This window comes from Centruroides sculpturatus, unplaced genomic scaffold, assembly GCF_000671375.1.
Source record: "Centruroides sculpturatus isolate CEXI.00-Female unplaced genomic scaffold, Cexi_2.0 scaffold156, whole genome shotgun sequence".
Classification (NCBI taxonomy): domain Eukaryota; kingdom Metazoa; phylum Arthropoda; class Arachnida; order Scorpiones; family Buthidae; genus Centruroides; species Centruroides sculpturatus.
Window position 1 is genome coordinate 7,302 of NW_019384398.1, and position 14,034 is coordinate 21,335.

The window sequence follows — 14,034 nt, forward strand, 5'->3', positions numbered from 1 at the left end:
TAACAATGTCTGAAATGTTATCAATTTAATACACCTAATGTACGTACCCTAACAGTGTACCCAATTTCACTTCTTTAGGTTCACCGGTTTGTTCTGGGCGATGATGAATCAGTGACTCAGTCAGTCAGTCAGGACAAGTCATTTTATATATTTAGATTATAGCTTGAATACAGCTGCAAAATATGCTCATATATACAGCTGTATTGTATTTGAACGTTTCTATTCCTCAGCTTCTGTTTTCAACAAGGTGAGTATAGTCTACGAATTATTTATTAGTACATAAATATATTTATACGATCAATTAATATATAATTTTCTAGCATTAAGCTTCTTTAATGTGTAAATCGAACCGGAATCCTTCGACTAGAATGGTTATATTATTGGTTCGTTTATTTGGGTTATGTTTCTTTTCCGTTTTAGACAGGTTAATGTGCTACAAAATTAAACGTTATAAGTCATTAAATATACATTTATTATACAAATACAATAAAATAAATAATGTAAAGGTGGTTAAGGCGTCGACCTACCATCAGGGAGTTCCGCGCGAACAACTCCGAATATTTTGGGGTATGACCTGTCTCTGATACGTTAGGTCCAGTTTCTCAACACTAAGCCAGCCTGGCCGAACTTATAAAGGACTTGTTAGAAAGGGTCTCTTACTGTAATGGTTATAAAGAGAAACACAATCTTACACACAAATACAATTCCAGTTAACACGTTTTCCGTTATTTAGAACTGTAATCAAGCACCTAACGAGCCACATTCATACAAGTTCAATAAAATGACAGGCATTTTGTTATATTACTGTTTTTATTTCAACATGTGAATAATGTGTGTTACCGCCGAACAATCAATTACAAATAGTGTTAAACACGGAGTAGTGGGAATGGTTTTTCATTGAATCTGAGCTTTCTGCTTCTCAATTGTTTGGTATGGATTTATATAAGAATTTTTCTTATAGGCAAATGCATAACATTTTTATTATTAGCCTTTAAATACTGGATAGATTGTCTGTCTTTATTTATTGACTTATTATTCTCGGGGGCGCTTGATCCTGGAAAAAAACATGCTGAAGATCCTCCAACTAAGCACTATATCGTGCGAAATCAGAAGCAGTTTCTTACAAATTTTCCAGTAGCTAAAACTTTTTTTATTACGGAACCTGGCAGATATTACAGAGGGATACATTTTGATCAAAGATTTCTAAAGGTAAAGATATGCTTCCATGGGGCAGAACTCCAGAATACGTGAGAAAAAGAAACCTATAAGTGAAGCAAGCTTGTTGATCCTCGGTTCTCTAACTGAGAAACTGGTTGCTTATGATGAAGCTTTAAACAGTGTGAGGTGTTCACCACTTAAAAAATACAGTAGTGTGTGTTAATTCCTCAAAGTAAGTCAAAATTTGGAGGATTGGACAGGCTCGTGAGACCGACCCAATTTCTGAAATTGCTACAAATCAAAGAATTACAAATGGATACGGATGTGAAGAACGACTGTTTTATTAGTTGTAAATAGTTAATTGTTTATTGCGGATACGGAGCATTACAGGTCGAAAAACACCAGGTATTCTTTTAAGGATAGCCCGTTCGGATATGTCGAGTTTCATCCCTCATCACTCAGCCAAACTTATAATGGGATTGGTAACAAAGACTCTCCTAGTGTCCAGACTGCGGAGAAAGTGTGTAGAATATAATTATATTATCTCATATTAAGGGCGTAGAAATAAGGTTTTTTGGTAATTTATTTTAAAAATTGTTAATTATAAAATAATTTACTTATATTTTTCATTAACTCCGTCTTCACTTTCGTATGATACTATATTAATACTGTATAATTAAATTATCAATGTTAACTAACAAATTAAGATATTGGTAATGCTCTTAGTGTATAAGTTTTATTATACAAAATTTTAATTCTAGATCCTGTTTAAAAGCAATAAATGATAATTCTTCGGAAGATTTTTTCTCTTCAAGGACTGTTATATTGCTTAATTTTGTTCGTAATCTTAATATGTTCAACGTTCGTTATTTATGATTACATTGCAAAGTATGATCGGGAGCCATCTTTCGATCTCATCAATTTTAGCGATTCAAACAATGAAACTGGGTATCCTCGTTACATCGTTCCTGATATCGTTCATTTAATACGTTTCGACATTCCCGAATTAACGTTTGTAGATATGGTCTGCATCAAATCCATACTTCTCAATCACAAACCAAAGACTATAATCATCCACTGCAACTGTGACAATTTAACAGGGAAATATTGGGACATGATTAAAGTCATTCCAGAGCTGAAAGTGCAATATAGAAAGAAACCAGAATATGTTTTTGGTACAAAAATAAGTTGGATTCAACACTCCTCCGACGTTACGCGCATTGAAATTCTTAGGGAATATGGAGGGATTTACTTGGATAATGACGTCTTTGTGGTTAACTCATTGCACGAGTTTCGAAGATTTGAAATGACTCTCGGATGGGATCTAAATGGTGACCCTTTGGGAAATCAAGTTTTAATTGCACATAAGAATGCAAGATTTCTAAAATATTGGTACGAATCGTACGAGTTTTACAATCCTGAAAAATGGTATTACAATGCTGGAGAATTTCCAACAAGAACTATTCTTTCTGTTTTTCCAGAACTTGTTCATAGAGTAATCGATTATTTTGGAGTAAACACAGATTTAGCTGTTATGTTATATGTTAAAAAAACTGACGAATGGAAGAATTTTTATACGCTGCATCTTCTGATACATCATCGTTATTTGGCACCCAACGATCGTCCAGAAGTTTTCGACGAAAATAATACTATAACGTACAATAGGACATTCGGAGACATGGTTCGTTCTGTTTTATAAATAACAATACTGTACATTCTTGTTAAAAATTCTTAATGTTTGTAAAATGTCTACGGTAATAAATTATAATAAATGAGTTTTTATTGTCTGTAATTGTTGCTATTTCATTTTGCCTTGTTTTGCACACAAGAAATTTTCAAATATTCCTGAATGATTTATATTTCTATCAACTTTAGAAATCACAATGGGCGTTTTTGTCTCCATTAGTCTACTAGCCTACCGGCTCTCATCTGTTTAGTATTGGTGTCACCACTCAGAATACTGTTACAATGAGGGCCACCTATTAGTGATGGGCCTCAACACAAGTGTTACAGTAGAGCCTCGATTATCCGACCCCCCGATTAACCGACACCTCGGTTAACCGACCGTCCTAGTCGGCAAATTTCAAATGTCTGCTAGTGATGTGGCGCTACAATATTTGGCTATGTCTTGGCTACTTTAATATTATTTTTACGTGTTTTAGCTGGCAACACATGAAAGGGAGTCAATATTTAAACGAGGCTTAATTTTCTAATTTTTTAACGATACAACAGCGATGATTATTATTTTAAAAAATTTTTGTTTGGCTTAACATCGATGAAAATTCAACGCGAAGTAGGTTAATAGCGATATACTAATATAGTAATATACTAATTACATGGGATATAATAATATACTACACTAATAATGGATTTTTTCATACTTTTCGGTTATCCGACTTTTCAATTATCCGACCAATCTTAGTCCCCAATTGGGTCGGATAATCGAGGTTCTACTGTACTTTGTTTTGGAGCAAGACCACTTTCGGCGATCTCTAAATCAAAGGTTATGCTTGTTTGTTATAGGTCCCATACGCAACTAAACAGTATTTAAATAACTACAGATAAAAAGAAAGAAATATAAAACTTGTGAAATCTTTTTATTGTTACAATGAATATAATACAGATGACTTTTTATACAGAGAATTCTATACAATTTTATATATTGGGACAGGCAGATTTATCGATCAATGTCCCACGAGGTTTCGCTTTCTTTGCTTCAAATTCTATCTGAGCGGCCTGTTAAATTAAATATTTTTAGTTAAAAATGGTAATGTATTTGTATTAAAGAAAGAATATATTTTAAATATTAATAATCAATATTATTTTAATGATTTTCTGTATAAAGAATAAAAGAAAAACAGAAGTAAACTAAATCATACAAACAAGCATAGAAAAATTCTAAAAATCAGTATACTAAATGAAATTAATCTCTGGCCAGATGGCATCAGCCTACTGGCACTCTGAGAGGCCTGGATTGAATCTGATCAAAAAAGCCCAGAAATTCTTTTTTGGGGTGAACAAACAATTATATTTACATTAAGAAAACAATTTTGTATGTGTTTCAGAACACAGTATTCAAAGCATCTTAAATATATTTTAATAATTAAATGAGAAAGTAGACAGAAAATAAAATCATCAGCATCCTCCTCTGAGAGACAACTGTTCACATGTGGATCGTAATATTAAATTTTTCTGATATTTTGGCTGTCTTCGACTACACAGCCACTGCTACGGAATTAGCCAAATCCATGAAAATCATGATTGGCATCAAAAAAGCCTTTTAGTTACTGCAATGCAGAAAAAATATTTAAATAATGCTGAAAAAATTTAGAATAAATAATATTTTAATTACATAATTAAATATTTTAACCAAATTATGCTGAAATTAGACAATTAATTAAGCAAATTATAGCAAGTCATCGCTTAACATCATCAAGAAATTGAAATGTTAAATGAAACAATGTATAAAGATACCAATTTTATCACAGGCTAAATGATATAAATTTGGTTATTATTATTCTTATTGGATTCTGTTTGTAACCTCCGGCATTTATTTTCCACATCATAGTATCAGTTTTAATTACAATTATTAAAAAATTCAACATAAAGAATTGTAAATGATTACAAATGTATTGTATCTTTCTTTAATGAAATAAGCAAGGACTTGTCTTTCTTCAATGACACTTTGCTTAGTGTCATTGAAGAAAGACTGAAGAAAGTGAGGCAAAGCTTCTAATTAATTACAGTAATTGAAATAAATTTTTTCAAATATACACTCATATTTGTAAAAATTGCAACACCATGAAGAAAACATCAGAAATGAATGAAATATATTTTACATTTAACCTGTAGTAACACAAAGAAACAATTAAATTTAGAGTAACAAATAATATTACATGCCAAAAATCAGTATTTAGTGAAACCTTCTCGTCTTGCAATAAGAGCTCCTACACGTCATGGAATCGAATCAAACAGGTTCTGAATGTCTACCTGAAGAATAGCATTCCAGATTGCTTCTATCCAAACCCAAAGTTCAGCTGCATTAACTGTGGGACAAGCATCACTAGCGAATTTCTGACCCCAGACATGTTCAATAGGCGACATGTCTGGTGAATGGACAGACCAAAGAAGCAGTAGTATCCCAGGAATGCATTGAAGGAAGGGTATGGCTTCAGGCTCCACAACTTCCCTGATGTAGTGGTTGCTATTGAGAGTACCCACAATTTTGAGAAGCTGAGATCGCCCATGATATCCAATAGCGCCCATCATGCGTTGCAATCACCCAGTATGACGCTAGATAATGCACTGCTATGGAAGATGGCATTCACCTCTACAGCACCTAACGTATATTTGGCCATTGTTGTATTCTAAATTGAAGCAAGATTCATCAGAAAAGACGATTAGTTGCCAATTGGGGAGTGGATGTATTGATCAGCCCATTGCAGCTGCAGACATAGATGGTTTTGTGTCAGGGGAATCCTGCACAAAGGAATGCTTGCATGCAATCTGTGGCACAGCAGATGTAGGCAAAAACTGTGGATGCAGACAATGGCACCCCTGTAGCAATGTCCCAATGTCGTGCCAACTGTCAAGATGAAGCTGAATGGTCTGTAACTGTCACGTAGATGAGGTGTCTGCATCCCATGCTGATGTAACATTTCATTGTTCACTGCCAGATTTGCAACTCTTTTGGTACTCTTCAGCCTACTGCTTCCACACTCGCATCACTGTCATGGCATTACGCCCCACGAGCTGTAATTTTGTGATAAGAAACCTTCACAAAGGCCAATCATTAATCCCCATTCAAACTCTGTAACCTACTCATATGATGCCCTTTGTTGTCGACACAGTGAACATTTACCACTGGCAAACAATAATACACTACTTTCAACTTTCCGCTACTGCCCTATATTTATATGACTAACACAACTGTTCAGAGGATGCTTCTCAGCCCATGCATGCACTATCACTCTGATATTCTAATCATTTGCATGTCATACCATGCTTTTCATTTCCTGTAATTCTCAGTATATTTGCATGATTCCTTCATAATGTTGCAATTTTTACAAACACGAATGTATAATTCAGATAGAAACCATTTAACAAGAGGTTACAGTATAAGATTTTAGTAGTGTTTCAATTAAACTTCAACTTAATGTACTATTCAAATAAATAAGACTTTCCACTTTTAGATAGAATGATAAAGATAAAGGTGGATAATACTATGTATTCTGTAGAAATTGTTGCATCATTGTTTAATTAAACATATTAATGATGCTTTTATTCAAAAGTTAAGCTAGATAGGAGTTAGCTGTAGCCTTTTAAAGGCTGTTTGGGAAATTCATTGGCCTATGATAGATTGCAACTTCACATATAAGATGTTGGGCAATTTTCTGAGTTTTCCAGTATAATGACATATGTTCAGAAACTAACAGAAAATAGCATATAAGATGCAACTTTTGCATTCTTATATGCCATAAAATATGGTGATATATAATTTAATTTAAAATATGTTCTCAAATAATACCTGCTCCAATAATTTCCTCTTATTCATTCCTTTTCTTTCTAGTTGCTTTTCAATAATTCTTGCATTATTTGCATACGAATCCGCAACTTCACGCTGTAATAAATACAAAAACCAGTCAATCAATAAAGAAAAAACATGCAAATTAATATATGTGGATGGGTCAAAAAGTCTTTGCATTCAGTTCATATTTCAAAAATTAAAAGAACAGTGTTCTCATTTTGTGTACAGATTCAAAGTCAATTTCTCAATTACTCAACTGATTTATGCACTAACATTACCATATCGTAAGTATGTTTATGACCATCTTGTCAAATTCGATCAGCTGGTTGTGGATTCATAGACAATCTGAGGTCTTCAGTTCCATGTCGGAATGCTTTCCGCTAAGAGAAGCAAGTCCAACAGTATATATTTCCATTCAGTAAGAGAGATACAAAGGCTTTTCACAGTCCATCCAAATAATTAACTTTATATTTTAAATCTACTTAATAAATTTAAATTTTCTATAAATTAAGTAAAATGAAAATGTAGCAATGTTATCAAATTTTATTCATTCATACAAAAACAATATATAATTCTTAAAATATATTAAAATGAAATAAGGTTATTTCAAGAACAGTTAAAACTTGTTTGGAATAACTTCATTATTTGCAATTCAGCCACTTCATTGCAAACAACTTGGTGATATATAAGAAAAGAAATTTCAGACGTGACATCAATTCTTAAACTTAGTGGGGCTTAACGGATGTAAATTGTATTTTTTGCACTTACTTTCACCATTAATAGCATTTAGCAGCGAGTTACGTAGCACCAGTTTGCACTTCTAGCTACTTTTTTGTCAGAAGCAACAGTGCTTCTCCTTGATGCGAAGGAAAGAATCATGCAAGAAGCAGAGAGAAAGATTAGCTAACTGTGAGGAATGATGAGTATTGTGTATATCAAGCCAAATTGTGAGATATTGCAAATGAATACTAACATTTAGATAGCTACAGATGGAACAATTATGAAGTATGTGATTTGTGATATTATACTTACAAGGGAACTGTCTGAGTGTCTTCTAATAAATTTTAATAAAATTTAGTTAATAACTAAATTAAAAGTATACAAACTCTATTTTAAATTTGTAGCATTCACTAAAAGTGTTGATCAGAGTTATTAGCAATCAAATGTTGCACTACTTTATAGTAGTTTAGCACAGTTATGCATATTTTTAGAAGTGAAAGGGTCGCGGAGGAAGACGGCGATATTACATTTAGAATAAATTCTGGAATTTTCAAAAATGGTTGAAGAATTAATAAAATTTTATATACTTTTAACATAATTATTAACTAAATTTTATTAATTCTTCTCCTATTTTTGAAAATTTCAGAATTTATTCTAAACCAGCTTGCCCGTCGTGCATTGCTGCGATTTCAGAAAGGAAATTCAAGCAAACTCGTTATGATAAAATTCAATTTACATTTTATCATTTTTATTGAAACTTATTATTATTATTCATTTTCATTGGGAAAACATTTTAAAGTGTCGTTTCAATTCTATTTATTTATTGGAGTATTTGTGGATACACGATATTTTTTGTTTTTCCGTCTGGTGCGTACACGAATAAATCAAAAGGTTTTCCGACGCATGAGTTGGCCACATACAGTTGTCCAAGCGAGAAGCACAGATTCTTTAAATTTAGCCCACATACTCGCAGAGATTGTTAGAAGTGCAATATTCCCCATTTTTATATATATTTTTTAATCCTTCATAATTTTGATTATTTAATTGCTCCTTCCTCTCTTCCTTGGCATGTTGTGAAATTTCTGATAGTTGGATAATAAACCGTTTTATTGTAATTTGTCTTTTTAAATTATTTTGAGTTGATATTAAAATTTGGAAAAGGGGGATCCCTAGATCGGTAAAATAGGCGAATTTCCTTCTACAACTTCGGTTGTTGTTCATGATACAGTTAAGGCTTTAACAAAGTTCGAGCGATTACGTAATTAGCAAAAAAAAAGTTGAAATAAAGTGATTAAACAAAAATTATAACAAATATCGTAAATAATAAATGCATATATAGAGATATTTTTTGGAGGGGGAAATGGTCTTCACAATTTGAAATCGATCGAACACACTGTGCTCGAATGCTCATGTAAACGCGTGCCATCTATCGTAGGATAAATGTACTATGCCAAAAACCTTCGCGGGAGTGTATTAAAAAAAACTTCCCAAAGCTTCATGGCAATCGTACTATGCCACAAACCTTCGCTGGAGTATATTAAACAACTTCCCAAAGTTTCACGGCAATCGGATAAACGGTGTGGTAATGCATGAAGGACACACAGACACACACACATTCATTTTTATATATATAGATGTAATATCGCCGTCTTCCTCCGCGGCCGTTTCACTTCTAAAAATTTGCATAACTGTGTTAAACTACTATAAAGTAGTGCAACATTTGATTGCTAATAACTCTGATCAACACTTTTAGTGAATGCTACAAATTTAAAATAGAGTTTGTATACTTTTAACTTAGTTATTAACTAAATTTTATTAAAATTTATTAGAAGACACTCCGACAGTTTCCTTGTTAGTGTAGATGAAAAATATTGGAAAACATGGATTGAGATGCATATTGAAATTGGTAAAACTTGTGAGGACAATGAACTGAAGAATGGTTTATGAAGAAAAACTTCATACTCATTTGTATCCTTGCCCAATTTTCACAACCTGGCATAATGCACTTATTGAAGCTACTGGGCATGGTTAAAAATTAAGACCGCTTCGGTGCAATTATTCAAGATATTACAGATTCTTACATATAAAAAATTTTCAGAGTCCTGCCACAAATAGGCTACACATTAATTATTGACAATCTGTGACATGCAATAACAAGAAATAATTTAAAAAACTAATAAGCGGGCTTAAAATTAATAAATACAAATGTATTCTGACAGTTTATGAGTTAATTATACTTTCTATTTGCAAAATTTCCTCAACCTTAACACAAAATTAAAAAAAGTGAACTTTTAAGAAATTTACAGGAAATCCCGTGTTAAAAAATAGCTGGGATCCCACGATCTTGTTACAGAAACCCTAGTTTATACAATATAAAAATGTTCAAGTACATGAAGTAATTAAATAAACATGGATCTTTTTCTGCCTTTTTTTGCAACTCCGAATTCCTTTCCTTAAAGCACATTAAAACAATTAAATGCTGTATTGTTATATGCACATGTTTATTTTTTATTGCAAAACTAACACTATTTAACTCTATTTAAATGTCTAGATGATAATCAACTATCAATTTATCAATTCAAATAAAATTTTAAATATTTTCTTTCTTTCAAACAAACAGAAAAAAAGTTCATAAAGCAAGTTACTTTTAGACTTAATTTACTACATAAACCTATCCTAACACAAGTGATATTTATACTTACGGCTTCAATTTCCTCTTCCTCTTCATCTATAGTCGAAACTGTAACAGAGCTGAATTTTCCCATATTTTTTGTATGTTTTGTAACCATAATCTGTAAAAACGTAAATCAAATATATAAAATATACATTATAAATAAAGTTATAGAACAAAATATAAATAAGTATTAACTAAAAAAAAAAGGCTAAAATATTTTATGTCTGTTACAAAAACAAATATCAATTTTTTTTTTTTAATTTACCTTTTTAGGTTCAGACGTTACTTGCGAGAACATGTTCGTTTTCAAAAGTCCTTCTACTACTTTGCAGAGAGCACCTTTGGCAACGAAAGTTATATTACTTGAAGGATTATGTTGATAAAATAAAAATAAACCGCATCTGTAAAACAAATATAAAGCGTTATAAATGAAACAGTTTATTTAACTTTTACATACTTTAATATAAAAAACTTACTTTTTACATTTCTTCCTGTGTTGTTTTTCAATTCCTTCTGGCCTAAAAAAAAGCAAATAATATATTAAATAAAATATCTTAAAATTCTGTAATAAATTATAAAACTTATAATAAATTACAATGTAAATCTAACTCGAATATTAACCTCTTCACAATTCGCGCAATGAATTAAAATGTACTTCCTATGTTGATACTATAAATCTAATTTTAAATTAAAACTTGAATTCACTTGAAGATTTTTGTCTCTAAATTCTGAATGTCTCCCTCAGAAATAACATTATAGATAAGATACAGAACATCTCATAAATCTCATACAAAAGCAATGCAGTTCACTTTTGAGATATGAAGTGACGACCCCATTGATCTGCCCACCCACTTCACTTTTAACGATTAAAATTTAATAGCATCAATGACTCACATATAAAAATAATACTGTGAAATTACAAAATTTCTGTCTCAACCCATTGAGATATAATTCAAAACAAGTGCCTACTTCTACAGTTGCCAACTGATGGTCCACAAGAACATTTTTGTGGCCCGTGGAGAAATCTAGACATTGATCGACTCAAAGTTATGTGAATGTCTGATGATTCACTTAAAAACTGCTTAAAAAATGGCCAAATGAATTCACTTGGTAGTGATGAAATGCCATTCTGAATTAATATAATAAAATTATACTTTAAATTATTATTTAGAGGTAGGAGTAAGAGTCAGATATTCTAAATTCTATGAGTCGGAATCAGTGCTCAGTTACCAATTCCCCAGCTCTAGTTTGTATATCTAACATCTAAAAAGTCTTTTGTAAAATTTTATTTTACAGAGATGTAAACATACCTTTTTAAATAAACAACTTCATCCATATCACAGGTGAGTTTATGAGCATGTTTGCTTCCATCTATCACCCTTGCTCCATCTCTGGGTCTCAAAGGTAACTTGTCAAGACTACAATCTGTAAAAAAAGTTTTGGAAATATTTTTATTATGCAAAACTTATAAAATTTAACATTCAAAGATGATAAATAATGCAGAAATACGATTATTTTTTACCAGCTTTTTTTTTTTATCAGTTTCTCTTGTTCTCCATTTATCTACTTCAGATTGAAAATGGTCAATACATTGATTAATTGTCGCTATCAGCAAAATGTCAATGCGAAATTCAAATGTTACAGTGAAATTTGCACAGTATGAACGTTTACTTCCAAATAAGGGGATACAAAGGGACACCCTCATGTTTTTGATTGGCCAATGGCTAAGAACATCGTCAAATCACAGGTGTGTTTGTTATTCTTAATACAGTAGCCCCACCTTATATCTTGCTCATCAGGAGACAAAGTAAAAGCATGACACAGTAGTGTCTTGTCATGATGGAACTCCTAACTCAAATTACTCATATGACAAATCAATTTTTCCCATTGAAATGAATTGAAATGTCATTAATCTGTTCTAAACCCCCCAAAACACCACAATATTTTTGTTATATATTTTTAAATATGAAAAATGAACTCATAAATAACAAATATTAGCGAGGTTGAAGCCGAAGTTTTAAACGTAAAAATGCGTACGTTGGACGTTCGACGCCACTTTCCCATAAGCCTAGGAGTTTGACAATGGTGTTTGGAATATCGAGCGTGATTCCACCGACTATCCAAACACTATTGTCATACTTCTAGGCTTATGGGAAAGCGGCGCCAAACGTCCAACGTACACGTTTTCGCATTTAAAACTTTGGCCTCAACCTCGCCATTGTATAAAAATAATAGAATGTACTGGAATAAAATTGGTTTTGCAGATGTTACGGTGTTTACTGCATAGATAAAAAAAGAAAAAATGGAAATTTGAGAAACGAGACGATGGTGCTGCACATAACATGGAAGTAAATTAGTGCCTACATCACTCGATCACATGTTTTTCTGTAAACTAGCCTGTCAGACAACAGAAGAGTAATGAAAATGACAAAATTACAGCAGTTTTTCCATCTTCTTTTTCTTAATCTATGGTTTGCCGTAGCGTTCGCTGCACCAACTAGTAGTAGGGTATCCAAAGCTGGCTCGTAACCCAAATTTTAGCTCTCAACTCAAAGCAAAAAATCAGACGAGAGACAGTTGTATCTCAAAAAACTCATAAGTTGGGACATTCGTAAGTCAAGGTACCACCGTATATCCAGCAGCGCAATATAACAGAGTAATAAAAATCCCAAGTTGTGTGTTCATCAGTAAGTATTTCCAGTATAAAATAAACTTAATCTTGTATTATCGAATGTTATTAGTGGTTATATCTTATCAAATGATTTAATTAAAATGCCTCAATGTCCTTTTCTTACCAAATTATAAATTTTTGTCTATAAACAAGCATTCACTATTATCAGGACTTATTATACTGGCTTAACAGACAATACAGAGTTTCCACAGAAAACAATTTTTATTTGTTTATAAATGCAAAATTATGTATGTGTCCAGGTATATTAAATATTAAATAAAAATTGTTTTCTGTGAAACTCTGTATTCTCTGTTAAGCCAGTATAATAAGTCTTGGTGTAAGGAACTAAGTCCGAGCTTTATTTTTATTTTACTTTTATTTTGCTTTTATTATATTTTTGTTTGGGGCTTATGTTTAGTTAGGACAAAGGTTTCCTTACCCATCACCCCAGAACGGTCAAAACGAGAAGATAAGGGATTAACCAACTCACCGACGACGAAAAGACAGTGCCATAGCTAGAATTCGCACTCACGTGCACACCCAAGCGGCAGAATTGTAAGTCCGCACTGAAGGATGGACACCCCCAATAGACTTTTTAGGAACTTGTGTAACCTTAAATTAAACATCCCGATAATTGTTTAAAAAAATGTTGTAAAAGGTTAACAAAGTATTTGTCAAGAAATAAGCTACCAGATAACTAAGAAAACAAGAATGTTACGCGTAGATATGTAAATGAGGGGAGTGTCTCCAGTAGAACTGTGACGTCACCTCAGACTATAAGTACAGTAACTCAAGTGAAGACAGACGAGGTGAGCTCCTGAACCGAAAGCGTTGGTCTGCTGGTAGCAGTGAAAAAGGTGTCAAATAGGAAATCCTAGTAGGAAATTGAAGGTTCGATTTTGACGATAGGAAAAGAGGAAAGTCTTGAGTGGAGGAAAAAGGTTCTGAGTATTAATTGAGGTGACGGTTAGGATCGATAGTTATAAGAGAATTTGTAACTAAGTTAAGATTGAATTTTGTTTTGTCGGAATTCCAAGGGGAATAGTTTCTAAGTTAGAATAAGACTTAAGTTTGTCGGGTTGATTGTGATTTGATTTCTTATTTAATAAATTTGTTGTTTGTTTCTAAAACTTGTACATAGTATTTGTTAGACTTGATTAAACATTTATTATTGAGATTTTGTGACTAACTTTGTCCTTACTTTATTTCGGTGCACGCGAAAAGTCCAGGCCTGGCAACTAACAAACGCGAACCCGCGTAAAGTACCCGTTAGGTCCCGGCTCT

General features: G+C 32.4%; 2 protein-coding genes across 2 annotated transcripts in view; one reads left to right on the top strand and one right to left on the bottom strand.

Moving 5' to 3' along the window:
* Positions 1-1,928: 1,928 nt before the first annotated feature.
* LOC111618507 lies at positions 1,929-2,857 on the top strand. The gene has a single exon (XM_023360047.1). The coding sequence runs from the start codon at positions 1,940-1,942 to the stop codon at positions 2,855-2,857; it is 918 nt and encodes a 305-aa protein (XP_023215815.1). The 5' UTR covers positions 1,929-1,939.
* An 874-nt stretch (positions 2,858-3,731) lies between these two features.
* The window catches only part of LOC111618516 (UPF0428 protein CXorf56 homolog), a 12,230-nt gene continuing 1,927 nt past the window's right edge, over positions 3,732-14,034 (bottom strand). Inside the window, exons 2-7 of the mRNA XM_023360058.1 lie at positions 11,390-11,504; positions 10,556-10,597; positions 10,345-10,480; positions 10,108-10,197; positions 6,686-6,778; positions 3,732-3,894 (exon numbers count right to left, since the gene is read on the bottom strand). Of these exons, the coding sequence (XP_023215826.1) occupies positions 3,814-3,894; positions 6,686-6,778; positions 10,108-10,197; positions 10,345-10,480; positions 10,556-10,597; positions 11,390-11,504 (557 nt within the window). The 3' untranslated portion in view covers positions 3,732-3,813. The remainder of the gene's footprint in view (positions 3,895-6,685; positions 6,779-10,107; positions 10,198-10,344; positions 10,481-10,555; positions 10,598-11,389; positions 11,505-14,034) is intronic.

Bases quoted from the DNA above. Each gene is read 5' to 3' on its own strand.
- LOC111618507 (XM_023360047.1), top strand. From the start codon at position 1,940: ATGATAATTCTTCGGAAGATTTTTTCTCTTCAAGGACTGTTATATTGC.